Here is a 27,499-nt window from a genome sequence, read left to right as displayed (position 1 = left end):
GGCTTTCACCCAGCGCCGCCCGGAGCGGGAGGGAGGAAGGAAGGAAGACGAGCGGGCAGGCGGACGGATGGGGGTGGGGGGGCTTTCACCCAGCCCCGCCGGGAGCGAGAGGACAGCGCAGGGCGGGCGCGGGAAGCCGACTGCGTGGGGCCGGAACCGCCCCCGCCGCGGGCGCTAAGCAGGCGCGGCGGCGGCCCCACCCCGCTGGGCTCTGCGAGCGTGGCTCCTTCTGATTGGCTGAGGGGCCCGGCGGGGCGGGGCCCGCCCACCGCCAGCGCCGCGGCATGGCGGCCGCCCCGCAGCACCCTCACCGCCCCGGCGGCCGCCCCTCCGCCACGCCCGGGCCCTTACACCTCACCGCTCGGCCCCAGGAGTGACTTTCTGGCCCTCCACCCCCCTCGCAGCCACTCCCACCCCCTCATCTCCATATTTTACCTTTTACACGGGTATTTCCTCCTTCTTCCTAAATGCCACCTCGATGCCTTCACGTTCCGGTAAAGCGGCTGCTCTCGCCCCCTGCCTCGCCTCAGCCCCTCCGCGCTGCCGCCGCCCCCGGGCTCCCCCGGCCGCGCAGCCACCGACCCCCAGCCCCTGCTGCCGCTCGGCCTGCTGCTCTCGCCCCCCCTCGCTAACCCGGTGCCTTTTCAGCCGTTGTGAACCACCCGTGCCGCTGCCCGTAGCAGCAGCAAACGATGGGGGCTTGGGTTTAGGCTGGAAATGCTTTAGCCAGATCTTTAATTTCGTGCATCTTGCATATGCTTTCCTGCATGTTAACGCTGCAGTGTGGTGAAGTGCAGGTGGGGAATCTGCATGTTTATGTTCGGCCTACCATCTTCTCTGTTACTGTCTTTGATATCAGTGTGCTTCATAGCCTAACATTCCTGGGTTGGTTTTTATTTTAGGTTTTATTTTTTTCTGTTCTGCTTCATTTGTGGTTTGCTACATTGTATGGCTATGAGACATCTGACAGGGTTTCCCCCTGTTTGCACACATCAAAGAACTTCATAAATCACCAGTGTTAACAAGTGCTGGTTTTGGGGGGGGAAGGCAGTTATATTTTTACATAGATGACTGCACTCGAGTCTCGGGGTGCTTTGGGATCTTGTTAAATGCTGTAGTGAAACAAATGTGTGTAGAGCAGCAGCTGAGGGGCAGCCCCTTGGCTCGCCTGCATGGCTTGCAGCTGACAGCTGGATTTCTTCCCCCTTCTCTGCTCCTGAAGGTAATTTGGCAGGTGCTTCTAGGCTGCCACCGCTGAAGTGTGATCAGGAGAGCAGAACACAAACATGCAGGGGCATGAAGAAAGGAGCACAGTTTGAATTAGAATAGTCTGGTACTTGATGGATGCAGTATGATCACTGTTATGTTGCTTCCGCACAGTACAGTCAAATATATAGTGTCATTGTAATGCACTGTTATCACTATATAATTTTCTCTAGTTTTCTTGCATTCTGAAAAATGTTTGCTGTGTTTTCCCCCATAAAATCCTATGGAGACATCTGCAGTTAAAAATACAGCTATAATGGTGCAAAGCTGCAAGCAGTTTTGTCCCATGACACTTCTCTGTAAGAGGCATCTCAAGGCGGCGTTGAGAACTAATGCTGGTTTTGTCTGCAAGCAGATTGGATTGCTTTAATTCACAGCCTGTGTGAGAACATCTGTTGAGCATCTCCGATGCGCAGCTAATAACCAGATCTATCAGTTGCTCTTTCCAGGCCTCTGTGCTGAGAGTGTTTCAAGGGAAAATAGAGCTTAGCCAGCGAAATCCCTGGCTGCTGAATTATACCCTACAACCATTGGCATGTCAATGTAAGAGTTTTAAGTGTAGCTAAAGCTGCCTGCTGTTTCTGAGATGAGGGAACAAACATACAGATAAAACATATTTTCAGCCTGGTTATTTATCTATTGTGTCATTCTCCCACCTCCTTTTTCTGTCTCTCTGATCCAGTTGTTACTACAGCTGCAAAAATTATCAAAACACACCAATCAGAATTCAGTGAGAACATGAGTCTGTGGCTGCATCCTCTTTCCTTCCTTAAAACCCAGTCTGCCTATCCCTAAAAAGCAAAAAAAAAAAAAAACAACTCTTTGGGTCTGTACTACTTTATTGGCTTTGGGTTCCTTTTGTTCTCAAATGCTGTAGATACCCAGACAAGCAGTTGTTTTACTCAAATTGTATATACTTTGGCATGCTACTTGGAACTCTTTTGTCATGGATCTACTTTTTCCTCTGAACTATTATAAAGAGCAAATCTGCACTGATGCTGTGAAACTCATCACTGTGTTTCTGGGATGTGTCAGTTTTATTTGCCTGCCTCATTATAAAAAAATACTGGAGTCTTCAGTCTCTCTTCTTTCTGATCTATGAATATGAATGCTTGGTTATAATGTTTTAAATTATTATTTTTTTTTAATCTTACACGGATCACTTTTCCTTGAGTAATTTTGATGTCATCTAAGATGTCAGCACTTCCCAAAAGATACCAACTGTAGGAAGATGTCTAGGCTGGGTCAGCTACCCGTGAACTTGCGGGCACAGTGGCAGCAGTGTAACATAACCCTGTGATAACTGACTTCGTAAGTCTGTGCTGGTAGTGGCACAGGGGACACGGGCACAGACGGTGAACTTCTGCACTTGTAAGGTAAAATGTGGGGATAAATGAACACTGCTGTTACTGAGGGGCAAGATTTGTGGTGAGAGGCAGTGCCTTTTAGCTCCACCAACACAGGGAAGAGAACAGAGATTTTGGCCGCAAACGAGCCCTTTCACCTTTTTCACATCAGGTCCGAAGACTGGCTTGTGAGCATAAAAACCTGTCTTTCCCAACCATCACAGGCCGCTGTCTTAAAGCCTTTTCCTTCATAGTTATCGTGATACAATACTGCCTCTTCTCAAACGCTGCCGTGCTTTGACGTTCGTAGCTTCTAAACCAGTACCACCACCGCAGGCTGGGTTACGGGGCTCTTCCAGTTTGCTTCGGAAGCCCCGCTCTCCGCGCAGCAGCTCGCCGCGGCACGAATTCCCGGGGGTACCGGCTCCCGCCGCCTGGGCGCAGCCGGGCTCCCCTCCCCGCGCCGGGGCGCCGCCCGCCGCTCCCGCTGCCCGGGACGCCCGCCCCACCGGCTGCGGGGCAGCGCGCGAAGCTCCGCGGAGCTGCAGCCCGCGTTGCGCCCTCGGGCTACGGGACTTAACGAGGCTTCGGGGGGCTCGGCCCCGGGCTGCTGCCGGCTCTGCTCTCCCGCGGCCGGCAGCGAGGGGGACGCCGCGCTCGCCTTGCGGCGCCCACCGCTCCCCGCCCGTACGGCTTGTGCCCCCGTAGGCGCCGGGCCGCCGACCGGCCTCCTCCCCGCGGCGGCACCCGGTGCCCCGGGCCGCGGCGGCGGGCGGCGCATGCCCGTGGGGCGGCGAGCATGCGCGCGGGCGGGCCGGCGCCGCCGCTCCCGTCGGCCTGTGCCTCCCGCCGGGCTGGGCCTCCCGCCGGGCGGCGGTGGCGGAGCGAGCCCGCGCCGGGCCACGCGAGCGGCCATGCTCAGCGAGGTGGGCGCCGAGCAGGGCGTTACGGCTGCCCCCCCCGCTCCGGCCTCGCCCGCGGCGCTGGGTACCGGCGAGAGAAGCCAGAGGTAGGGGCACGGCCAGGGGAGGGGGAGGGCAGGCGGCCGGCGCGGCCTGCCCCGTCCCGTCCCGTCCCGGTGGCTGCCCGGCGCGGCCTGCCCCGTCCCGTCCCGGTGGCTCCCCGGCGCGGCCTGCCCTGTCCCGCGGCTCCCCGGTGCCTGGCTGCGGGCCTGCGGCGGCCGGCGGCGCGCACAGGCGTGCGGGCTTGGGGCTGGCGGCCGCCTGCCGGGGCCTCCCTCGGCGCGGGCCGCCGGGCGGGGGGGTGCGGCCGGCGCTGGGGCGATGCCCCCGGGAGGCGCTCGGGCGTGGGTCCGGGAGCGGGTCCGGGAGAGGAGGGTCACAGGCGCGGCCCGCCGGCCCCGCTGCCAGGCTGTCCGTGTGAGCGGCGGCTGCCCCAGCTCCTCGCGTGGGTTTGGGTTGCGGGCGCTTCCAGCGGGCGCTCGGGTCGCCAGTGGCGTTCACGCTATGCTTTTCCCTTTTTTGTTTTTTTAGCTTGTAATAACGATTCTTTTGCCATGTAGTTGGTTCTGGGATTCATAACATGTTACTTTCATGGCAGCGGATCCTAGATTTTGTATGTGATGTTTCTGAGGTGGGCAGGGGGAAAGGGGCAGCAGTCTCGTTTGTAACAGAAAGTGATTCTCGTGGGACTACAGAACCGTGAACAAATGGGGCACTTCTAGCTAGAGTGCAAAAATCCACATGCTTACTGGTGCAGAACAATTTAGAAAGTTTCTTAGTGAAGTGCTCTCAAGCTCTAGATTTGTCTTGCACCTCTTTACGGTGTGTCCATACACATGCAGTCGCAGAGAAGACGTGGAAAATGAAACAGTGCAAAGTTGACTGTGTGACTTCAGTGCTGTCTGTGTAGGATCAGGCAGCCCTGTGTGGTGTTTCGTCTACTAATGAGTGTTACGGCTGCAGTCACTGGGTCCAAACAGCTGCTATATCTGTGTTCTGAAGTTTTCCAACTTTTCCTTAATCCACTCTCGAGTGGATTTGAGGTAATTGGTTAAACCACAGTTATGTAGTGTAGAAAAAAACAGGACCTTGCTTCCCTTTTTTTTTTTTCCTTTTTTACCCCTGATGCTCTGTAACCAAAACTCAATTTCAGCACCCATCTTCTCTGCCTACTTTAACTGTGGTTTCTTCGAATCCTCTGCCACACGTGCAGTATTTTGTTGGTCCCTGCAGGCTTATTTGACTGATGCTTCCACCAAGTGCCTGTATCTTCTCACTGAGGTCTGAAGCGACTTTGCGTAGTGAGGAAATTGCAGGCATAGATCGGGGTTCTTCATGTGTGAACTCCCATTTCCAGTAAAGCCTATTGCTTTGTTATTGCGCAGTAGGAAGCCTGCTCAGCAGCAGAGAGGGGCAGAACAGGGAATAGCTCTTGAATAATTTCACTAGGACGCACTGGAGACTTGATATGCTCTTGAAACAGGTGAGATGAGTTAATAGCTCTTTCTACAAGATGATGATGAGGACCATCTCACATGTTGGCAGTGTCGCTTAGTTTGCCTGCCTTGTTGCCTTTAAATAGGGGACGATAATATGACGTATTCTCAGAGTACAGTAAATGCACGATGGTTTTTGTAGCTTCAGAAATTCTGTGCGAAGTGCAGCATTTCCTCAGAAGGAAAACAGCAGTGCCAACTTGTTAAAACACGCAGAGTATTGGCAGGACTGGGTTGTGAGAGTATTTGCATGGTTTGGAAACAGTTTAAGACAGTTATTTCCTGGGCAGGCTGCTTCTCTCAGCATCTTGCTGCTTAACGTATCAACAACTCCAAGTGGAGCAGAGATCGTGTCACGGACAAAAAAAGTTTCTGAAGTATGGAGCTAGGATTTGATACTTAATTTACTTTGGGGACGTTTTTGTAGAGGAAAAAACTGCTGATTTTATTATTATGATGAAATTCTACAGGTGTGAAAATGTGAAATGCACTTTTTTTTTTCCTTTAGCATATAGCATGCCCGTATTGGGTGAAAATAGGAGCCCAGAGCAGTTTAGCATCCTCCCCAAGTTTATTCAGCCTGTTAGGTATTCCCTGCTAAGTCAGTGACTTCTCTGCATTGTCAGGTCTGTTTAGCAAGCTTACTTCAGGACTGAGTTTGGTTTTGTTAATTTGATATTAAATATATCCAATATTGGTAAGAATTTAATTGAGAGAGAAATTAATCATAGTAATTAAATGGTGAATTTGCTGGATGTGTCTGGAGCGTAAGCAGCAGTGTCCAGGTCAATTTTAACAGTTTTCTTGAAGCAAGAGCGATCACCCAGTTGGTTAGCATATGTTTCTTCAAGACATATTTCTTAGGCTTTAATTAACTTATTATTGCTTTATAATTATAGCCAATCAATTTGAGTAATATTGCTTTTGTCTTTTAATCACAACAATTTATTCTCAAATCAGAGGGAATATATGAAGGAGGTGGTGGAAGAGCGTGCTGAAGATGAGGCGACTGAATCGGAAGAAGACCTTGAATTTGATGAAAGAATTGGATGCCTTTCCAAAGGTTCCTGAAAGCTATGTGGAAACTTCAGCAAGTGGAGGCACAGGTAGGCCTTACCGAGATGCTGACATTATTCCTGTTGGCTGTTATCTCAGTCTGGTATGTTCTGGGAATAGAAACTTCAACAGGAGGAAGATGGGTATCTGTGGTCACTTGAAATTAGCCAAAATTGGTTTCTTGATTTCTTTTGTGGACTGAGCTCACCTCCTTCAAGTGAAGACATAGTACCTCATCCAAACAGATGCATTCATTGCTCATCTGAAGGGAGATTTTTCTGTAAAACTGGTGAGACACAAATCATTGTAAAGGTTCACTGTAAAAACTTCTAGCCAATTACAACTGGAAGTGCACGGTCCCAGGGCTGTGGTAAAACTTTCTCATTTGTTGTCTCATTACGCCTTTTCTCTGTGTCAGATATCTGGGTGAGACTGTGTCAGCATGAGCTGAAATACAGGTGGGATTCAACTCTATGCTTTCATAAAAGAGGAAAAACATTCTTCAGAGGTGCCTAAGAGCTGACTAAGTTAAGCATCAGGATGAAGAGCAGCTTTCTAAAGCTTTCTGTCTTGAAAGTGTAGTTGATTTTAAGAGTAAGGAAAGCCCTTTGAAGAACTAAACACTTTACTCCAGGGCATGTACTTATATTGTCCTTTGTAGTCACTTGAGCTTCTCTCAAAAAGCTGTAGCTGTAGGAAGTACCTTTTCTATATGTATCTGAACAGAAAATTGTGCCTTTAAGTTGGGTTGGGTTAGAGGTAGCCTGATCTGGAAACAGTGACTTCATCTGTTGGACTGTTGGAATTGTTTGCAATTAGATAGGAAACTGCTAGAAGTTAGTTTGAAATGGAGGACAAAAATCTCTCTCGTGCAATTATGTCTGAAATTCAGTTGAATAAAAAGTACAAGAAGCAATTACAATCTACAGATAAGCCTTTGAAGTCATTGTGCTACTTGTACTGTAGAAGTAAATATCCCAAGGATCTGTATTTGCTATGTTTCCTGAATTGCACTGTTAATAATTAAAGGATTATTGTATAGGAAATAATCTCTAAGACCCTATTAAATAACTTTTCATTAATGTTAGTTCCTGAGAAAGCAAGCGAGTTGGTTTTATGTTCTAATTCGCAGAAAAACAATAAATTCTTAAAAATTCCTTTTTTGTAGTATAGCACCATCCTGCATGACACACTGGTAAAGGATCCCTTAAGGATTTCTCAGCGCCAGAAGTTAGTTTAGCATTCTTTGGTCTATCCCAGTAACCTTATAAATGACAATATAGGATTGTCTTATTGTATGCTATTATAAAAATCTGAATTACAGTATTCCCGATCCGTTCAGGATTGAAGTGTCACACTTACTTTCTGGTGTGACAGGGATGCAAAACATATCAAGACTGTATTCTCAGGCTTTCAGTGCCTTCACACCTGTTGCAAAAGTAGTACCGGTCTCTCAAACAGGCTGGGACTCCAGCTCTGGGGCTGGGAGAGCCTTCAGAAAAGAAGATCAGTCTTGCAGAATTTCCAGTGACTTCATTTTCCAGTTCAGATGCACAAATACACAAAAATTTGCTCAGAATTACCCAGAAAGCAACTACAAGTTAATTGTTTCCTTGTGGCTTTGGGTAGACAGTATGGCTCCAGCGTTCCTATTGCATAGCTGGGGTGGGTCTGGCCTGCTGGGTTCTAAAAGGAAATTGATAGCCAGAATAATAAACCGATTAGTGCATCTGCTTTCGCAGTATGCATTGACAGGAAGGTTTTCATATACGTGATCATTACGTAGCTTTAGCTGAAAGCTAGAACTTGAATGTTGCTGATCGATGCAACGGTCAATGCTGCAGTCAGTGTTTTTTTTCTGATCCCGTAGGACAGTGCGTTTATTCCCCTGCTGCCACCTCTGGCCTGTAGACCACTGTGTAGTGAGTTGAAGCCTATCAACAATGGGCTTGCTTTTTCTCAAGTTGCCCTTCACAGACTCTGTAGAAATCCTCCACAGAGTGCACATGGAAAACATACACTGTCGATAAGCTGCACAAATCGCTACCATGCTCCATAACAGAAATTTTTTTTAACTTAACAAAAGCCATGATTTAATAAAAGGGGTGTAGCAGGTGCTTCTGGGCATCTGTTACTGTGTTTCTGACACATGTGCAGCAGGATGGTCTTCTCCTTGCATTGTACAACTTTGCAAATGTGATGAATAGGCTGCTTTGGAGACTCACATACCGTTAAAATATACCAGATTTCTTCCTAAAAATAATTTCAAATCAGCTCTTCACTTATTTAGCTGTTGGTAGAATGGGTAGCTACATGTTGCTTATCACCAGAGGGAGAAGTGTTTGAAAAATTGGGGTGGGAGTCTTGACTGTGGAGCTATACACAAGTGATACGATCAAGGCACCTTCTTCTAACTGGACAGTGCATATAATGCATATTATTTCTTTTGTCCGCTAGCTTCTTGGCTCTAAAGCTAGGTATAAAAAATGTGTTATAAAAACTTAGGTCGTAGACAAGTGGAGGCTTCAAGGGACTTCGAGGTGCACCTTATCCTTCTTCCATACTTGAATTTAGGACTGAGTTTGCCTAGACCATCCCTGACAGTGATTTGTGGGTATTTTCCTTTATATGTGGAGGAGGATCTTAAATCCTCCTCCTGTTCTTAAATCTCCCATATAGGGATTTCACAACCTCCCCATCGTTCTAGTATTTGACTGTACTTGTTGAAAAAGATTTTTCTTGATACAAAGGTCAGGCTTGTTCTTTTCCCCTACGTAAAAGTAAATGCTGTAGATATGAAAACATTTTTCCAAGAGTAGTTTATGGATACTGGTATTGTACTGGTAATGATCAGATACTGGAATGTTAGAATTTTGTTCTGCTTATGTTTCTGAATAATACTTCTCACAATCTAAACTTATATTTCTTTCTGTTGGGCCACTCAGTTTCTCTGATAGCATTTACGACGATAGCTTTCCTGACTATAATGGAGTTCATGGTGTACCAGGACACATGGATGAAATATGAGTATGAAGTAGACAAGGATTTTACTAGGTAACTTTTCTTCATTATAATTCCTTTTATAATTTAAGTTATCTGCATTTCAGGAAAGAATAGATGTAAAATGTTTGTGTGACTTGCAAGCAATTTATGATTGAAATTAAAAATGACACATTAGAGGAACTTGATTTTTCTTTGGTTGATTAATTTGGGTTTTTTTCTTTCCTGGAATCTATGAAGAGGAGAAATTAAGATTTCTGCAATGAAGAAGTCAGAATAGTATAGGTTGGTTGGTGAAGGAGTTCCCTGAGGAATTATTTGCTAACAATTCGGAGGACATTGTAATATGTAACTCCACATCAGCTAGGTAAAGCCACCATGTTTGCATGATGCTTGCTTTAGTTTATACAGTTAGTTTATTGCCATTATACTTTGTGCTGCTGGAGGTGAACAGTAAGCACTCAGAACTTCGACTGCGATATCTAGAGGTTGCTGCTGATCTTTGTCTCCAGTTACAGCCCCCAAGATCAGCTGAAAATCCATTTGCTGTTGATTTCCTGTGCTTGCCTGGACTGTGTTCACCTTTCTTCCCGAGGTAGTCGGGCACCCATGAGTCCACGTGAAGTTAATAGAGATTTTGTGCACTGAACACCTTTAAATATCATGTGTCTGGAACAGAAATAGCTTTAAAAGCTGTTTGACTGGTTGCTGTGGTAACAAGCTAAAGATACGTATATTAATTGGATGCCTTGTACGTCAGAAATACCAAAGGTTTCTTCAATGAAAAAATAAAAAATACGAGAACCTTAAATGAAAGAGATGCATCAAAAACTCAAGTTAGAGTAAATCCCGTCAGACAGATGGGAGTTTGACATTTAGGTCTTTACTAAACTAGGTTATTTCCCTAGTGAAGCTATCACACAGGAAGGATAGTCTAGCGGTTAAGAGACAGTTACAGGAGCTGGGAGACGTCCTGCTGCAGTTTTTCCAGTTTGATTGTGAGTTAATCACTCAGCCTGTGGTGCTTGACAATTTAAACCAATGGAGACTGGTATCACTTCATCTGCTTTTCTTTCTCCTGTCTGCTGACCGTGTCTGATCCCAAGTTTGAGCCACTGTTTAATCTCTTGCTTGTGTGGTTTGGTAGTGGTCAGCTAAGCTCCCAGAAGAAACTCCCTGGAGGTGATAGGACCATATGACTATAGTGAGGGGATTTATTCATTATAGTTTAAATGACTTGTGAAACTAACGTGAAAACCAGTAGGAAACACCCACAATATTGAGGAATGCCACACAATCAGGCTTTTGATGTGATGGAGTTTTTTTGGGTGTTGGTTTTGGTTTGGGTGGTTTTTTTATTTCCCCTGATAAGAACAAGTATGTTTTACCTCCCCTTGTTATGGAAACATCCAGGATAAAGATCTTAGCATACAAGGCATTTTACTATTATAACATGGGAGCATTTTTGGGAAAAGAGCTTTTTCCAGAAGCAGTACTGGCAAAACCAATGATCTTTATGACATGGCAGCATTTCCTGGGAACTGGCTTTAGCAGCTTCTCAGCCTTATCCTGAATGTCACTGTCCTGAGAAATTCTGATTAGGGTTGGAAATGCAATGGCCTGTCTTAAGGACAAAATGGGAAGAAGGTGCTCAAATACTTACTCAGGTTTAGATTTGTAACTCCCACATTGTCCTGGTCCACCACATTCTGTGGAATTTACTGCACTATTCTAGTTCTGTGGAAAAAAAAATGTGTCTAAAATATTGAAAACCATACATTCTTAGTAAAGAGACCAACAAACTCTTGGGCCAGTGATATTTACACAAAATCTGTTAGGTGTTTCGTAGTAAAATTCAGCAGGGAAATGTGATGCTTTTATTTCTTAAGTTACGAGTGTATAATTACGAGTTAATAATTAAAAGTCCATCTTGGTTCACCCAAATTTCAAACAGCTTAAGTTTATATTTGTTGGTGTAAATTTTGTTATTTGACTGTGTTTCTGCAAGTAATCTGAGAATTTTAGTAATATGTCTCTCGGTACTTACATTCAATGTTACTTATTAGCTTTTTGCCCTTTTCTTTTTTTTTTTTTTTACTTTCCAGTAAGTTAAGAATCAATATTGACATTACAGTTGCCATGAGGTGTCAATGTAAGTATTCCATCAGTGAAAGTTTTGAAACACTTTAAAGGCTCTTCAGAATATCTGTTTGCTTGCAATAGTTGGATATTGTTCAAAATATTCTAACATATTTCTTCTGATCCTGATGGCATGTAGTGATCTTGATGGTGTATACTCACTAAAGAATTGGTAGGAGATGTGAAGAAAAGTACTTATACCATCTCATTTGCATCTCATAGAACTTTGCTTTGTCAGAAAGAGAAGGATCTGTTGTCTCTCTCTAGCTGGAATATTCTAAAAGCTCATTGTGAGACACAATTCAGCAGCAGGAATTTATCACAACTCTTAATTTATTTATGAACTTGGCAAATATTAACGTGGTCTACTGTTTAACAGTACTGGAACCATCAGGTAATTTCATCCTTTTCATGAACATATGGATGCCTTCCCATTTAAAGGCAATGCTTACTATTATTTTGACATCATTTAGTTAATGAACTAATATTTGTATGGACTGGTTTTGGTTGTCCTGAACTGAGAGAGAACACTAATTCTACCAGGAAAGCAAGCAGATCTTCAGGACTCATTTTCTTTTTTGGGCTAGGTTAAACCTTGTATTAATTGTATGGTTCATCAGTGTGGGGATTGTATTATTTTTTATTTATTTTTAATTTGAGAAATAAAACTTTATCCTCTGTTTTGACTAGTCTTGGTTTGTATTCAGTGCTTATGAAACAGGAAAATATATTTATGCATAACAGATCCTAGAAAGCTTGCATATGTGGTTCATACAACATCTCTGTAGGTGTTACGTCAGTGAGAAAATATGCAAGTCTGAAGTTTGTTTTTAGTTCATGTTGAAGGTTAGATAGATTGAAGGAACAGTAACTTATACTGAAAATTTACTACTGTACTGTTCATTTCAACTTGAACTTTTTTTTGTTTGCTTCTGATCATCTGTATGACTTCATATTTTTCTCCCTGTTTAAGATGTGGGGGCTGATGTTCTGGATTTAGCAGAAACAATGGTTGCCTCTGCAGATGGGCTAATCTACGAACCAGTAAGTTGATTCTTACCTTTTTATTGAAAAAGGAAATTGTTTGTTACTTGGTGCAAAGCACTGCTGGGCTGGTTTGCTTGCTTGTGCGTTTTTTTTCCCCGCATCTGGGCTGCACAGAACCTCCCTGAGTATTGCCTGATGCTTGAGTGAGATCTGCAGCACTTGCCCCAGGAGTCTGCTAGGGAAACGGGCTAGCACTAGGATTTCTGGGTGTTCACTCTCTGCAAATACAGCATACTCCTAGATCAGTGCTTCTTAGCAAGCTAGGGATTTCTACAGCTAAGTGGTTTTACCTGTGCACATTCTAGGGGTAAATGCTAACAGTATTTGATACAGAAAGAAAATTATCGGAGCTCTTATAAAAGAGAATTGATGTAGCTGCTTTTTAACTAGAATACTATGGTTCTAAAAAGGGGTAGAAAGTCACCACGATAGCCTTATAATATGGCATGGCATTAGAGATTCTAAGTTGGGTTAGTATCCTTTTAATTTCTGTATTGTGAACTGAAGGCTCTGGAACTGTGTAAGCTTGTGCTCTTAAAGCTGTCTTGGTTGCATATACAATAAGCTTTGAAGTAATTAGGCTGTATGAAAGTAATCTATCATTTACAGGAAATCTATTAGAGAATGTAACCTCCTGCTGTAATTATTACATTCTCTAATAAGTGAACGGTAGTCCAAATTAAACGTTTTGTCCACGTTCCTACTCGTGTATGAGCAGGAGGAGATGGCTGAATGGAAGGGTGCACTTGGGAAGGGGCTTGGTTTTGTTTGTTTGTTGTTGGAATGCTGCTGCTTTTTGTCTGGACAGTCATCTCCGTGCTGCTATAGCTGCTGCATGCTAGCAGTTGCCCCAGTGAGGATGTTCTTGGTATGTTTGAGCACTAATTGCAATTGAATGTACTGCCTGGATTACATCTGTGTTATGTGGTGCACAGATGTTACTGGTGATACTCTTGTGCTGATTGAAGTACGGCAGGTCTGGTAGCTTGTCTTCAAGTAGTGCTCAGTGTAGGATGGCCCTAGAGATAAACCATCTGCACCTGGACCTTTGTCTTTCAAAGGTTGCTCCTCAGCTTGTTTCATGGCTGTATGCATCAAACCCGTGCATGTCTGTTACCACTTAGAATTAAATTGCCACTCACTGCTTCTTCTAGCCCACGTTAGACTAGAAGGGCAGAGATTGCTGACCCAACTTACAAGAGCTTTAAGAAAAGATGCTGAAGTTGTAAATGCAAACAAGTGAGCAGTTCTGGGGGGGAAGAGGCAGAAATCTCCATACTTTTAAGACTAAATGTATTATTTAAAGTCCTTTCATAAACTGCAGAATGTGGTACCGAGTGTGAAGTTGATGGTAGCTGCCCGCTCTTTTCCACACCCCAGTTCTTTTCTGGGTTTCATGGATGGGACTTCAATGCTTCCTGCATGTTTTATCAGATGTGTTATTTTTGTTTCAGGTGGTATTTGAGCTCAGCCCACAACAAAAAGAATGGCAAAGGTAAATCACTGAGATGCATGTGTATGGTTTGTAGTATTTGTACTGGAAGTGACTTTGAGGTACGACAGAGTCACAAGACAGAACTGTTTGGGTCTGACAGCTCCTGCTGGTAATTGAAGAGTGCAAACCTGTTGAAAGATACTAATTTACTTTGCTTTTCTCATGACTTGAGATCCCTGTTATGGAAAAAACTGGCTTTGGACGTACTTGTGGAATTGGGTCATGCAGTTGCAAGCCAAGATGTATGGACTCATTCAGTTCATGTTTCCAAACAAATGTTTGGTAGCACAAGTTGTAGTTACGGGTTCGGATGGGTAACACCAGTAGCTTGGTATCTAAATGTCAAAGCTGAACCACAGTAACCAATAGATACATTCTTGCCAAAGCAAATGAGTTTGAGTCTTTCACATAACTGAATTGACACACTATTTATGGTTTGAAGGGGAATAGCTTGGTTGTGTGGGTGATTGCTATAGTGATAGTTTGTAATAGAACCTGAAGCTTATTTGGGGATCTGGCTAGTTTTAGTATTTTGGTAATATACTCCTGGGTACACCAGAGCTTTAAGCTCTGTATAAAATACCATTCTCAAAGTTTAATGTATCACTTTAATACTGACATGAACCCTGCTAACTTTTTGATTTATAACCTGCAACTGAAGCTAATAATTAATTGTGAAGTTATTTTTTGTTTTACTGTTGCATGCTTTCACACTTGTCTATGTAAACTTTAGGATGCTGCAGCTGATTCAGAGTAGGCTGCAGGAAGAACACTCTCTTCAAGATGTGATATTCAAAAGTGCTTTTAAAAGTGCTTCTACAGCACTGCCACCACGGTAAGAAAAATCGAGGTTTTGTGTCATTGTTCCACCTCCCCCTGCCCTATTTAATTAGACTTCACATTTTATTGTGGTTATGATTTTATTATATTTTTTTTTTTACCCCCCCAGAAGATAAGGTTGTAAGAAAAGAAGACCTTGCTGCTTTTTATTGCGTTTTAAAATAATATACTTGATACTTGCTTTGGAGAGCTGTTGTTTTATGAAAACCTGTGGAGTTTCTAACCTGAAGGAGGTTTCCGGGTTTTCTATGTGTATTCATATGTGTGTATATATACATAATACAGACACACACATTAAATATACACACACACCTTTTAGTCAGTTTTATCTGATGCTTCCTTCTTAATGTGAATTAGTAATGCCAAAGCAATACTGAAGTGTTTTTTTTTTTTTAATGAAAGAATAGTTTTCTGTCCAGCAACATTTAAAAAAGGTCCTGATATTAGCTGTGACTTAAATCTTTATGGTTTTAATAGAATGAACCTTTGAACAAAAACATGGTCTAAGATGGCACTGTTAAAATTGTGTGGAGAAACCTTGCTGTTTTCACTTTATTCCAACTACACACAAAATGCTGAGAGATTAATGCATAGAAGGCTTGGTCTGCCTGCATCTAAATGCTATGTGTTTGGGGTTTTTTTTGGTTGACGCTTTTGGTTTGTGTTTTGTTTGGTTTTGCTTTTGGGTTTTTTTAGAGGAGAGCACTTTATATGTGAAAGCTGAAAATCCTTTCCCCTTAAAAACAAACAAAGAAACCAACCTCAAACAAGCAAACTGTAAATAAAACAAACACCAAAAATACTGCATGCACTTCCGATGTAATCTCCCTGTCTGAGGACCAAATACATGCTTTCTTCCTAAGGCAAGGCTGAAGAGGGCTCAAAAAACCTTTTTTCTCATTTAGCTGATGTTTTCATATTCGTTAAGTCAAAGCCTCTGTGATACTTGCTAATGTAGTATTTGAGGTGGTATTTAGGCTTGAAGTGATTTTAAAAAAAATACGTTTTTTTTCTCATCTCCCTCTAAGGAGCAGATTTGGAAATATGTTTTGAGTTGTGGAGATCCCAACAAGTGTGGGAAGAGGAAGGTTTCATGAAAAATAAATGTTGAAAGCTGTTCTTGCTACAGTGTTGTTAATGTGACTAAGGTATTTTGTTCTGTTCATTGTAGCATTAAAACTTTCCCAAGAAACCATTTTCGGTAGAAGTATTTGGAAAAAAATATCCCTGGAGCAGCGAAGTATACTTATGGTCTTATGTTTTCTGTTCTCGTGTTCAGATATCATAAGTTAGCTTTATAGGCCAGATCTCTGAACACAAGTATGAACAAAAGCTTACTGGTTTCATCAGACTGACCTTTATTGGTTTCCCTCCCTTCCATCATCCCTGCTGTAATTCCAGAAGAACATGATAAAAAGAGGTAGATGATAGTGCTATATTTTTATGCTAGGAAAAAGAAGTCTAACTGTATTGCTGTTATTTCTGTTAGTGAGTATTCTGAAGTGGTCTTGATGTTGTTTTTGTTTAAACAGGGAAGATAATTCACTACAGTCTCCAGATGCATGCAGAATCCATGGTCATCTTTATGTCAATAAAGTGGCAGGGAACTTTCACATAACTGTGGGCAAGTATGTTCTTTTCAATTCCTGAAAATAAAACAAAAGAATTGCCTTCTGCATTATAGGTAGTGCACGCATGTCTATGTGTGTGTATGCTTTTACGCTTTTCAGTTAATGACTTTTTATTAACCTTGCCATACACATGATTGGTATTATTTTCCATGTGGTACCTTTTCTTGAACACTTAAAACCAAATTTATTCATAAGTTACTAAAAACATGTGGTGCAGTGTGTTACATGCAGTGTAGTGGCTACGGATTCCAGTGTCTTACAGGATGAAAACTCCTGCAGATAGGTCCTCTGTAAGCATATGATGTGGAGTAGACTGCTTGTACTTGCCTCAACTCTTCGGGCTTGTCCAAACTTTTCCTTTCTGTTAGTACACAGTTCACTAACCCTGATGAAGTGTAGATATGTGCCATTTCAGCGCTGAGATAACATAGTTATAGAGCCATCGTTTGGGAGCTAAATGCCAGCTCATCTTTATTTGAGGAGAGACTTTCTGATACGCTTTGTCAATGCTTTAGCTTGTTCTGTTAACTTTTCTCTGTGCTCTCAGTTCTGCTGTGTCTTCCTGCAGCCTCTGTCACCAGAGATCTTGGCATGCGATCTGTCCTCTCTAATTTATCCACACGTAATTCCAGCTGCTGTTTTTGTGTGCTTCTTTCTCCAAATGTCAATTCTGTCTGGTCTTGTACCACCTCTCTGATTTGCCCCTAGATGTCCAACTTCTTAAGCCTTTCTTGGAGCCGATCATTTCAGCCTTTTACCTGTTCTGCCATCACTTCTCTCTTCCTGTCTCTAGTTCTGCAACCTTGAATAATCTTTTGCTTTCCTTTGCTTCCTTTTGCTCATTGTTACATTTGTGTTTCTGCTTAGTTGCTCTTTCTTTTCTTGTAGGCTTTTTTTTAACAGCTTTTTTCACTGGCTGCCTTTGTACCTTATTGCCCTTATTGTGTTCCGTGTTGACAGATCTCATTGTCTTTGTCCACCTTCTGTTTGTCCAACACTTAAATCATTACCTAATGCATGTAACTTAAGCAAAGTAGGGAAAGTTTCTTGCATTGTTGGCTGGACTGGTAGGTGTGAAGTGTGGCTGAGAGACTGTTCTACTTTCCAGACAGAGTTGCATTTCCCCTGCCCTTCGCACTGTTACCAGCCTCTGCATTGTACTTTCTGTGCAGGTCTGCAAACAAGGGTCCAGAACATTAACTTGCTTAGTCAGGGAACAAATACAGAGCGTAGGTAACTTGCTTAGTCATAGAACAATTACAGTAAAGTTTTCATTAGTCACTTGAGCAGTTCTGCAGCTTTTCATGGCGTAGGCCTTGATGGCTTTTCTAGTAGTCTAGTGACTTGATGTGTTTTTGACATTTCTAAAAAATGCGAGATGCTAGTTTTGTGTAAGGATTTTCATGATTCTAATGTTCCTGTACCTTTGTCATTCAGTCTGTCTCTACTGGGCAGTAATAAAAAGATTGTGTTTGTTTTTTATATAGATACACACAGTTTTTATATATGTAAAAGTTCTAAAGCATATACATATAACATATTTACATGTATATATGTTATACTTTTATAACGTACATATATGCACATATTTTATATATACATATATACAAAGTATTTATTGAAATAAGAGGGGGAGAGGTATTTTTCTACGTAGTCCTGTTCAGGAAAAGTGCTTCTTTTATGTGGATTCATTAAACACATTTTTTTATAAAACATATGTTGCTTTCTTTAGGGCAATACCACACCCTCGAGGCCATGCACACTTGGCAGCCCTTGTAAGCCATGAGTGTAAGTTCTTTCTGTCATCTCTGAATATAATTTCATTCGGACTGCTGTCTGCTAATTCATATGTTAACACAGGTTGCCGTTGCAAAGATGTTCTAGCTGGGCAATTGCATTGTAGAAGAAATCAAAGAGTATTTTTTGCAATGTTCCACCTTGGCAGAGACTTACTTTTATACATTTAACGCTATTAGCATTATCTTCAGGTTGCTTCTACAGTAATGACAACACAGGAATCTCAGATGTACTTTGTTGTAACACAGATACCACATGAAGTTCTTGTATTTCAGTCCAAAGTACCTATTTCCTGCAAAATATTTTTTAGAAGGCTAAAAATTTCTGACCTTTGTCCTTAGAAACTTCATTTTTAGGTTATGAGTCTAGGTACTGAATGCATATTGCTGCTGCTTGTGAGGCAAGAGTGACTTACTGTGAAAAATAAACTTGGTATTGGTTAAACCCCCAAATGTCTGCCCATGAATTTATGTTAACACAAGTATATAATCTTATAGATATTAAATACCTTTGTAAAATCAGCAATGTAACTCGGAAGTTGCCTTATTCTTCTTCTGTACATTTAATTCATGAAATTTTAGTCTTTTTAATACCATTACCTGCAAGAACCCAAACTGTAGAATAACATTAAGTATTTGGCCAACTAGAAATTTCCTGTCGTGAAATTTTAACTCTCTTCAGCTCCAGGGTTGATTCAGATAGAGTTATAATTTGATTTAGTAGTTCTCTTCTAGAGAAACTGAATTTTTTCTTGGTTAAAAATTTTGGTTTGAGTTTTGTTTGAAACGTGTTCATGGACATATTGATGTAGTCATAGGCACAAATCCAACGAAAAGCACACCAGTGTTTAAAATAGAATTAACTAGTATCTTTTCCAGTGTGAGAAATAGGTGCATCTTCTCTGAGTACAGAACCTCATAGTTTTAAAATGTTTTGTCATTCTTCTGTATTGTCTTTCAGCCTATAACTTCTCTCACAGAATAGATCATTTGTCCTTTGGAGAGCTTATTCCAGGAATTATTAACCCTTTGGATGGAACAGAAAAAATAGCATCAGATCGTAAGTGTTGTGTGTTTAAAAAAGCATCTTCTTTTCTATATTTTTCCAATCATTACATTTAAAATATTATCATGTTTCATGATTGTTGTGATTTGCAGCCTGTCCTCCTGAATTTGGTGGTGAGTAAATGCACTGTTCAGTTATCTACATGGCATCTTAAATGCACAGTTTCTTTTTAGTATCAGTATCGCTTGCTCTTTTGCTGAGGTTGATTTGCAGTTTCTTCCAGATTTGTATTGTGTTGAAGTTACAGTATGATCATATGCAAAGGATTTTGCAGCAGTATGCTAGAATGGAGATTCATAGATCTGATTGTTGTCATAACGGGGAAAAGTAAGTCAGATTTGGTTTAAAGAAAATAGCATCAGGAATCTTGGGTTCTATTCCTGTGTTTAGTTTGTCACTTCCACAGTGCCTTTTGCGAGGCTACTACAGGAAGTGTTTGTGTATCGCTTCATTTCCTCATGTATAAATTAAGGCGTATAGTAACCTACTTTATGGAGCTATCTACATCTCATCCTCTGGCTTGCGTCCCTCATGAGTGAAGCCCCAGAACATTCTAAAGATGCTGTTGTCTCAAAGTCAGTCAGTCCATTGGCTGTTCTAGCCAGAATGGTTTAGTGTAGTTGAAACAAATTGCTTCAGTCTAGCAGCGTTTGTTCTTGTAGGGAATTGCACGAAGATAGAGCAATCATAGATACATAAGTATGCTGATTGCTCCAGAAGAATACTCTAGAAGATACATCTAATCAAGAGAAAACCCATGAACAGTTTAGAAGGACTTCCAGCATTGTATAGACAATTCAGTGGTTAAAATATTCAAACAACTGTCAAGATGTATGTATCATGCAAAATATGACTCTGAGAAACTTGTTCAGTTCTAGTGCCCTGGAAAACACAATCTGTGCATTGTATTTGAAGCTGTGAGTGGCCTGACCTTAATGAATCTTTTTATTACGTGGGTAAGATGTGAATTTCTCAGAGTCCAAATGTGATTATAGGGCTTGCCCGCAGAAATTAACTTTGTTCACACAGATGGTGCTGAAGTAGTCTTGGCAGTACTGGGACTCATTGAAGAATGTCCCTAGTATAAATGGCTTAGCTGATTAACTGTTTTAAATATGATTTCTTTGGTTTATTTCTGAATGTCGCAGATGGTCTTTGACTCTTTACTTAATTCAACAGCGAGATTTGTTTTCTTCTAGACAACCAGATGTTCCAATATTTTATCACAGTTGTGCCAACCAAACTCCATACATACAAAATTTCAGCAGAAACTCATCAATTTTCAGTGACAGAAAGGGTAAGTACAAGTGAAAGAAAACCACACAGTGAAAGATGTTGATCTTTTTCCTTTTTATTTTTTCTATCAAAGTAGTGGATTATGCCTTGTGCAGAGGTATGCACTGGGGAAAAAAATAGCATTGGTCTAATTTAAGTTAAACTTCTGCATTTCTGTTACATTGCTACTGTTTCATGTAGTCATGAATGACACCACAGGCTGGAACCTGGGCAGAATCAAGGAAAGCGACAAAGCCCTGGGGGTGCAAGTGAAAAGCTTTGGTGCCTAAGTTATCTTTTCTTCCATTGTACCAGTTAGAGGAAAGGGTGCAGCCAGAAATAGATGTGTATTACAGATCGGCTCTCTTGGACACCCCTACCTTCCAGAGCCTTAACCCATGGGATTCCACCATCTCGTGGCCACGCAGCCGAGGCTGCCCCCAGCCTTCACACCCCCGCCCACCCTTCTTCGTTTGTGAGTCCAAGGGCCAGCAGCAGACCTCGCCTCGGTGGCTCCTCCATCACCTGCGTCAAAAAGTTGTCATCGGCGCTGTGCAGGAACCTCCTGGGCTGCGTGAGCCTGGCTGTGTTGTCTTCCCAGGAGGGGTCAGGGTGGTTGAAGTCCCCCGTGAGAACCAGGGCCTGTGATAGTGAGGCTACTTCCAGCTGTCTGTAGAAGACCTCATCGACTTCCTCTTTCTGATAAGGAACTACGACGATATTGCCAGGGTGTGCAGAGATGCAATTAGAAAAGCAAAAGCTCAGCTGGAATTGAAATTGGCCAGAGATGTCAGAAACTACAAGAAAGGGTTCTTAGGTTCACAACAAGAAGAAACAGAAGGAAGATATTGGCCCACTGTCAAACAGGAGAGGCGAATTAGTCACTAACAATGCTGAAAAGGTGGAGGTTCTCAGGACTTCCTTCACCTCTGTCTTTACCAGCACTGTTGGGCCCTAGGCCTTGGGAACAAAAATCCAGGTTGATGCAAACACAGACCCATGGTCAGTGAAGTAGGCGTTGGTACGTGGACTGTTACAGGAGCTTGACCCCTGCAAATTGACAGGCCCTGATGTTATTCACCCGAGGGTGTTAAGAGACCTGGCTGATGTTATTGCGAGGCCGCTCTCCATAATCTTTGAAAGGTCATGGAGATAAGGGGATGTCCCAGAAGACTGGAAGAAGGCTAATGTCACCCCCATCTACAAGAAGGGCTTAAAGGAGAATCCAGGAAATTACAGGCCCATCAGTCTTACTTCAGTCCCTAGGAAAGTTATGGAAAGAACCCTCCTGGGGACTATCACGAATCAAAGGAGGCACGTGACTGGCAAAAGCCAGCGTGGATTCACCGAGGGCAAATCATGCGTGGCAAACCCGATCGCCTTCTGTGACAAAGTAACCTGTTCAGTCGATGTGGGTCAAGCAGTCGTCTTGTCTACCTGGATTTCTCCGAGGCTTTCAGTACAGTTTCCCAGAGCTGCCTCCTTGAGAAGCTGATGCGTTCCAGTCTGGACAGGTGATCTGCGCTGCACCCGGAGGGTGGTGGTAAAAAGCTCCTTTTCAAACTGGCGGTTTGTCACAAGTGAGGTCCCTCAGGCGTCAGTATTGGGACCAACACTGTTTAGTATCTTTGTAAGTGATCTGGATGATGGGATCAAGTGTACCCTGAAGAAGTTTGCTGGTGATACGAAACGAAGTGGGGAAGTAGACGCTTTGGAAGGGAGAGCCACCCTGCAGGAAGGCCTTGCTAGGCTGGAAGAGTGAGCTAACAAGAACCTTCAACGGCAAGTGTAAGGTCTTGTACCTGAGAAAACATAATCCAGCAGCGCAACACAGGCTGGGATCTACCCAGCTGGGAGAGCAGTTGTGTGGATAGGGACCTGGGCGTCCTGGTGGACAGCAAGCTCAGTATAAATGAGCAGTGTGCTGCTGCAGCAAAGCCAGCCAACAGGATCCCAGGTTGCTTCAACAGGGGCATCGCCAGCAGAAATAAAGAAGTCATTATCCCACTCTACTCAGCATTTGTCAGCCCACACCTGGAACGCTGTTTTCAGTTTTGGTCCCTGCTATGCAAAAAAGATACGGACAGGCTGGAGAGGGTCCAGAGAAGGGCAGCAGAGATGATTGAAGGACTGGAACGCCTGCCGTATGAGGAAAGGGTGAGAGAACTGAGTTTGTTCAGCCTTGAGAAAAGAAGGCTTAGGGGAGACCTTGCCACTGTGTTCCGGTATTGAAAGGGTGGCTACAAAGAAGGCTGCTCCCTTTTCACAAGGAGTCATGTGGAGAGGATGAGGGGTGACGGGTAAATGTTACCTCTAGGGAAATTTTTTACAATGAGAATGATCAGCCGTTGGAATAATTTCCCCAGGAGAGTGGTGGATTCCCCAACGTTGGACGCAAAATTTTAAGATTCAGCTGGACAGAGTGCTGGGCCATCTTGCCTAGACTGTGCTTTTGCCAGGAAAGGTTGGAGCAAATCATCCTTAAGGTCCTTTCCAATCTAGTATTCTCTGATTTATATACACCCCGTGGGAAAACTGCCGTAGCTAAGGCTGTTCAGCAACTTAAATGTCTCCTGAAGGTCTCATCCTGATTTAAGTGATTAATAGGACATAAAGTTGGAAAAGCTGGGGCTTTGTATTAGACCAGTGCACTCATTTGAGTTCACGGACTAGACCAAGACTGTGGCACTTACCATCATAGGTACCAAAAGCAACCTTGTTATAAACATCCTTGTATAAAGGACCGGGTGAGCAAATCTTGAGAGGATAGACCAAGGCATGATAATAAACATTGACATGCAGCACAGAAGACAAGTGGCCAGGAAAGTAAATATTTAATCATGTTTGACTTTTAGAAGGTACTGGCCAAAGTTATCTTGATGTTCCCTGTTGATGTTCCCTGTTGATTGCTAGCTCTGATTAAGTAGCTCTTTGTCATCACGTCTGTTAAGATTGTTTTCCTTGTGAATAACTTGTGTTTCATTCTCTTCTCTCAGGAAAGAGTAATTAACCATGCAGCTGGCAGCCATGGGGTGTCAGGAATATTCATGAAATATGATATCAGTTCACTTATGGTGACGGTGACAGAAGAACACATGCCATTCTGGCAGTTCTTAGTGAGGCTCTGTGGCATTATTGGGGGAATTTTTTCAACTACAGGTAACTATCAGTGCTTTACCTCTTAAGTTCTGATTCTTCTGATATTCTGTGCATTTCCAATAATTGGGATCCAATGCTAAATCAGTGCCAAAAGTTGTTAGTTTTTCCACTGAAATAATTGGAAGGGTTTTCCTTGTGTACCTTGTCAATATACTGCTCCTTCAAAGAAAATAAACTACCTTGAAAAGTCACGATTCACTTAGTCAAGACATGATAGGGTGTCTTGATTACAAGTTATTTCTTTTCCTGGCTTATACTTGAAGAGAGCATAGTAAAGAGACCTTGAACTAAGAGCTGCCTTTCCACATAGATACTTCTGTCCCACAGAATTAATTTCACCCAGGAAGCTTGGGCAGAGGGAACTACATTTGCTTGGATAGCTTGGTTTTTGCTTTTATTGATGCATTTCAGAATGTTAGATTTCCCCCTGACGTTTCCTTTTTTATCTTAATGTCTCAGTGATTTATATACCAGTTTACTGCACTGCATCCCATTTAAGTATCATGTATAGTTTTGTTGTAATACTTCTGTAAATACAGTTTTGCTACTTGTTACAATTTAGATCTTGTTTGACATTGCAGGAATTTTACATGGCTTTGGAAGATTTGTAGCAGAAGTTATTTTTTGCCGTTTCAGACTGGGCTCTAACAGATCCACATCAGTAAGAAAAACTTCCTTTAAATAAGTGACACAGTTACCTGAGGATAGATGATAAGGACAGCTCTGGGACTCTGTCCCAGCAAAATTTAAGACGCTTGCAATAAACGTTCCCCTTGACATGCATGTGACCAGAGATTCAAACAGCTTTTAAAAATAGTTGGGAAACCTAAGACAGAAGGAGGCAAAGTGTTTTCTAAGAAGCTGAATTAATGAAACAGAGTCTCTTAAAGGTTTCTCTGCTACATTCCCTCTGTTGTTCTTGCTATATTCTTTTTATTTTCATATTGTTACAAAAATTACATATTTTCCCAGGCCTCGTCAGTCTCCCTAACATATTCTTCTTCTATTTGGCCTGCTGACCGAAGAAGAGGCACCGTGTGCTGCAGGGATTCAGTGTTTCCACTGATTAGCCTGACAGGCTATTGCCAAGATATGTGAAAGAGCTGAGCAGCCTTTACCTTTCCCTTCATTGGGCACTGGTAGGATTGCTCACCTAGTTACTAATTGATTTTATTTTACTTTTTATTTTTCCCATTTAAGGCTGTAGGTAGCCTTAATGACCTTCTGCCTCTCAGATTTGGTTGAAGTTTGCCACCTGGCAAGATTATGTGAGTGTGAGGAGAGAAGGCAAGCAGATATATATAATTTTTGTTTGAGAGCCCAGGCAAAAGCATACAAGAAATGCCCAAGAATAAAGAAAGTACGTGTTTGGAGGGAGGGAGGGGAGGTTCCGTTTCTGATAAGCCATTATTAACACTTTGTTTTTATTTGACTAGGTCCCACTTCCTGATGGCCACACAAGCAACCACTTACCTCTAATGACAGAGAATAGTACACACTAGCCTCCTGATAAAATTTTCTTTCTTCCTGCCTGATACAGAAGACATTTTTTTATAATAAAGAAAAATGTTGTGCAATATGCTGAGACAGTGCTGACAGGCAGCAAAAAATGAAGCCTTTACAAAAAAACCCCAACAAACCAACAGAACAATTTGTGTAACTTTTTTGTCTTTCTAAGCGCACGTGGAGTCATAGGAGGTTGTGAGACCAGTGAGGTGGACCATCTTCTGGAGGTGAAAGGAACCTTGCTGCCAGTTCAGTATTCATGGTCGAGCTGAATGTCTTTGTGATGGCTGCCATTGACCACCGGAGCATCCTAGCAGTCTGGTTTCTGTGACTGGGAAGGCTGGCAGACTCCAAGAAGAAAAGAGCCCAAGCGGGATGTGTGGAAAGGCCAGGCAGCAGGCAAAAAGGGACAACAATAGAGCTGGGGTTTCTCCTAGGTGTACGGACTGGGGTTTGGGTTTTCTTGTTCATTTGTCATGGTGGGGCCAGGGGCTAGGGTGCTGTTCTTGCAGGCGGGGAGTGATTCTAGAAAATCATGAGGAAGAGGGAGATAAGAGAGAACTCAGGGAGTAAAGTGGAGCCCAAGCCATGATGTTGGTTACAGCCGCTGCCTTTCTGTAGTCCCACCATTCTGTAGTGGAGGAAACGCAATGTGGAGCAGAGTAGTTCCTCTGTTTTCACACAGCTGCTTTGCCAACAGTGAGACTATCACTTCTGGTGGTGATGTGGAAGTGCCCAAGGACTTTGAGAACGGGCTCCAGTGTGCACAGTTTTTTGACTTAGAATAAGAAGCCTTTTAAATAAGGCATTTGACTGTAGTTTTGATAAAAGGCAAGACTCCCTACCAAAAGATCAGGAAACTTTGTACGCCTCTTTCTTGGTAAAGAAATTGCTTTGATGGATCCTTCATTGTACTCCTGCTGCAGGTACGTAAGCCGTGGTGTGTAAATCCTGGGAACGGGGAGGAAAAACAGCAAGAAGCTGCCTTGTTTTGGTTCAGCTAAATACTGTAGAAATGTGGAATTCAGGGCAGTTGGGAGGTCTGCTAGCCCAGGCAAGGAGTGAGTGGTGGAGTTGGTGGTGGGTGACTTCAGGGAATCTGAATCATTTTGCTGCAGATGATAGGAAGGAATCTGCAGAGTTAATCCTTATTGTTCATGAAGGTTTTTGTAAAATAAGAGAGCAATATCAGTTTTATATTGTAAATATGCTACTGAGAATGGGTGTTGTAATGCAGATGGTGCTTTGAGAAACTAAACATTCTCTTACCGCTGAACTACTGGCATACACCTGTGGTTAAACAGTTACTCCACCAGGGGAAAAAAAATTAGTAATATGATTCCTTCTTAGCAAAACTGACTTAATAATATACTGGGGAGATGATGCTGACCCTGGCCTTACCATGGAATGAATATTATGATTGAGAGGACTAATTATGGAAAAATAAAAATATCTCTGTGGCGTTGTCAGATTTTGCTGACTTCTGTTAATGTGCTTTGCAGGACACTTGGATCATGGTGATGAGCACAGTGTAAATAATGTAGCTGATTTGTTATGCAAAGGGCTTCCTAAACAGGAACTATATTAAATAGTAAATAAAATGTGAAAAGTGAGGAAAGACCTTTGTTCAGTTCAACTGTTGAGAAAGGCAGAGGTTCAAGGAAGCCAGGTCCTTGGGGTTGACAGCCACGTCTGGGGTTTTCTCTCTCTCTCTCTTTTTTTTTTTTTTTTAACGACACTAATTAGAACTCCAGCAACTTGAGAAACTCTTGTCTTTGGTAAGCAAGAAAATATAAAGCTGTAAATTTTTGGTTCCCATTTCTCTTTGGCATTTCCTGCTGAGGTTTCTTCCCTGGTTCTGCTTTGGGCTTTGTCCTAACACTTGTTTCTTACCTGCCTGGAACAGACTGCACTGGTGGGAGATGCTGATCTGCGTTGACTTTCTGTACCAGAACGTAAATGTTATTTTCTATTCTCACATAAAAGAGCCAAGCGTCTTGGTTTGTCTTAAATCCTGGTGTGGCATGTGCATGTTGTTCTATCTAGAACAAAGCTTGTGTGATGGCTGGTCACTAATGGAAGAAAATGTGGGATCAGCTTCCAGCTGTGAGATGCTGCATTGCAGAGTGAGTACAGGATCGGCTGAACGGGTGTTGCTGCACTGATTGCTTTCTCCCCACGGAGGCTTTGGCTGTTACAGCTGGTACCACTTCCCCTTGTACCACACGGTGTCATTAGCTCAATCCACACGTCCAAGGGTGATCCAGAGGAAACAGCGGATTATTGCAGTAACCTTTTTTTGGTTGCGTGCGTTTATGTTGTGTAAAAGTGAGCGTAGTATGGAAAAAAATGAGTGGAGTGGGTGTCCCAAGGGAAACAGAAACTCTGATGATGGTGATGTGTGTTTTCTGAAAGGGGG

At 42.8% G+C, this 27,499-nt stretch overlaps 2 protein-coding genes across 3 annotated transcripts in view; one reads left to right on the top strand and one right to left on the bottom strand.

The window, feature by feature from the left end:
- The window catches only part of LAMB4 (laminin subunit beta 4), a 58,937-nt gene extending 55,409 nt beyond the window's left edge, over nucleotides 1-3,528 (bottom strand). The window contains exon 1 of the mRNA XM_040596607.1: nucleotides 2,938-3,528. Within this exon, the coding sequence (XP_040452541.1) occupies nucleotides 2,938-3,528 (591 nt within the window). The remainder of the gene's footprint in view (nucleotides 1-2,937) is intronic.
- On the top strand, nucleotides 435-26,693 carry ERGIC2 (ERGIC and golgi 2). Of its 2 annotated transcripts, none has more exons than XM_040595357.1 (14): nucleotides 435-494; nucleotides 6,031-6,176; nucleotides 9,072-9,180; nucleotides 11,232-11,278; nucleotides 12,239-12,309; nucleotides 13,767-13,807; nucleotides 14,541-14,642; nucleotides 16,180-16,275; nucleotides 18,011-18,066; nucleotides 19,036-19,134; nucleotides 20,340-20,437; nucleotides 23,412-23,574; nucleotides 24,156-24,235; nucleotides 25,011-26,693. In XM_040595357.1, exons 2-14 carry the CDS (start codon nucleotides 6,071-6,073, stop codon nucleotides 25,074-25,076), a joined length of 1,134 nt encoding a protein of 377 aa, XP_040451291.1. In that variant the 5' UTR covers nucleotides 435-494; nucleotides 6,031-6,070; the 3' UTR covers nucleotides 25,077-26,693. The 2 variants fall into 2 exon arrangements, with proteins under 2 accessions (XP_040451291.1, XP_040451290.1); XM_040595356.1 differs by lacking the exon at nucleotides 435-494 and adding an exon at nucleotides 3,436-3,621.
- Nucleotides 26,694-27,499: the final 806 nt, after the last annotated feature.

This window comes from Falco naumanni, chromosome 5 (genome assembly GCF_017639655.2).
Source record: "Falco naumanni isolate bFalNau1 chromosome 5, bFalNau1.pat, whole genome shotgun sequence".
NCBI classification, from domain to species: Eukaryota; Metazoa; Chordata; class Aves; order Falconiformes; family Falconidae; genus Falco; species Falco naumanni.
The sequence above is the reverse complement of the archived record's forward strand: the minus strand, read 5'-3'. Positions and strand labels throughout refer to the sequence as shown.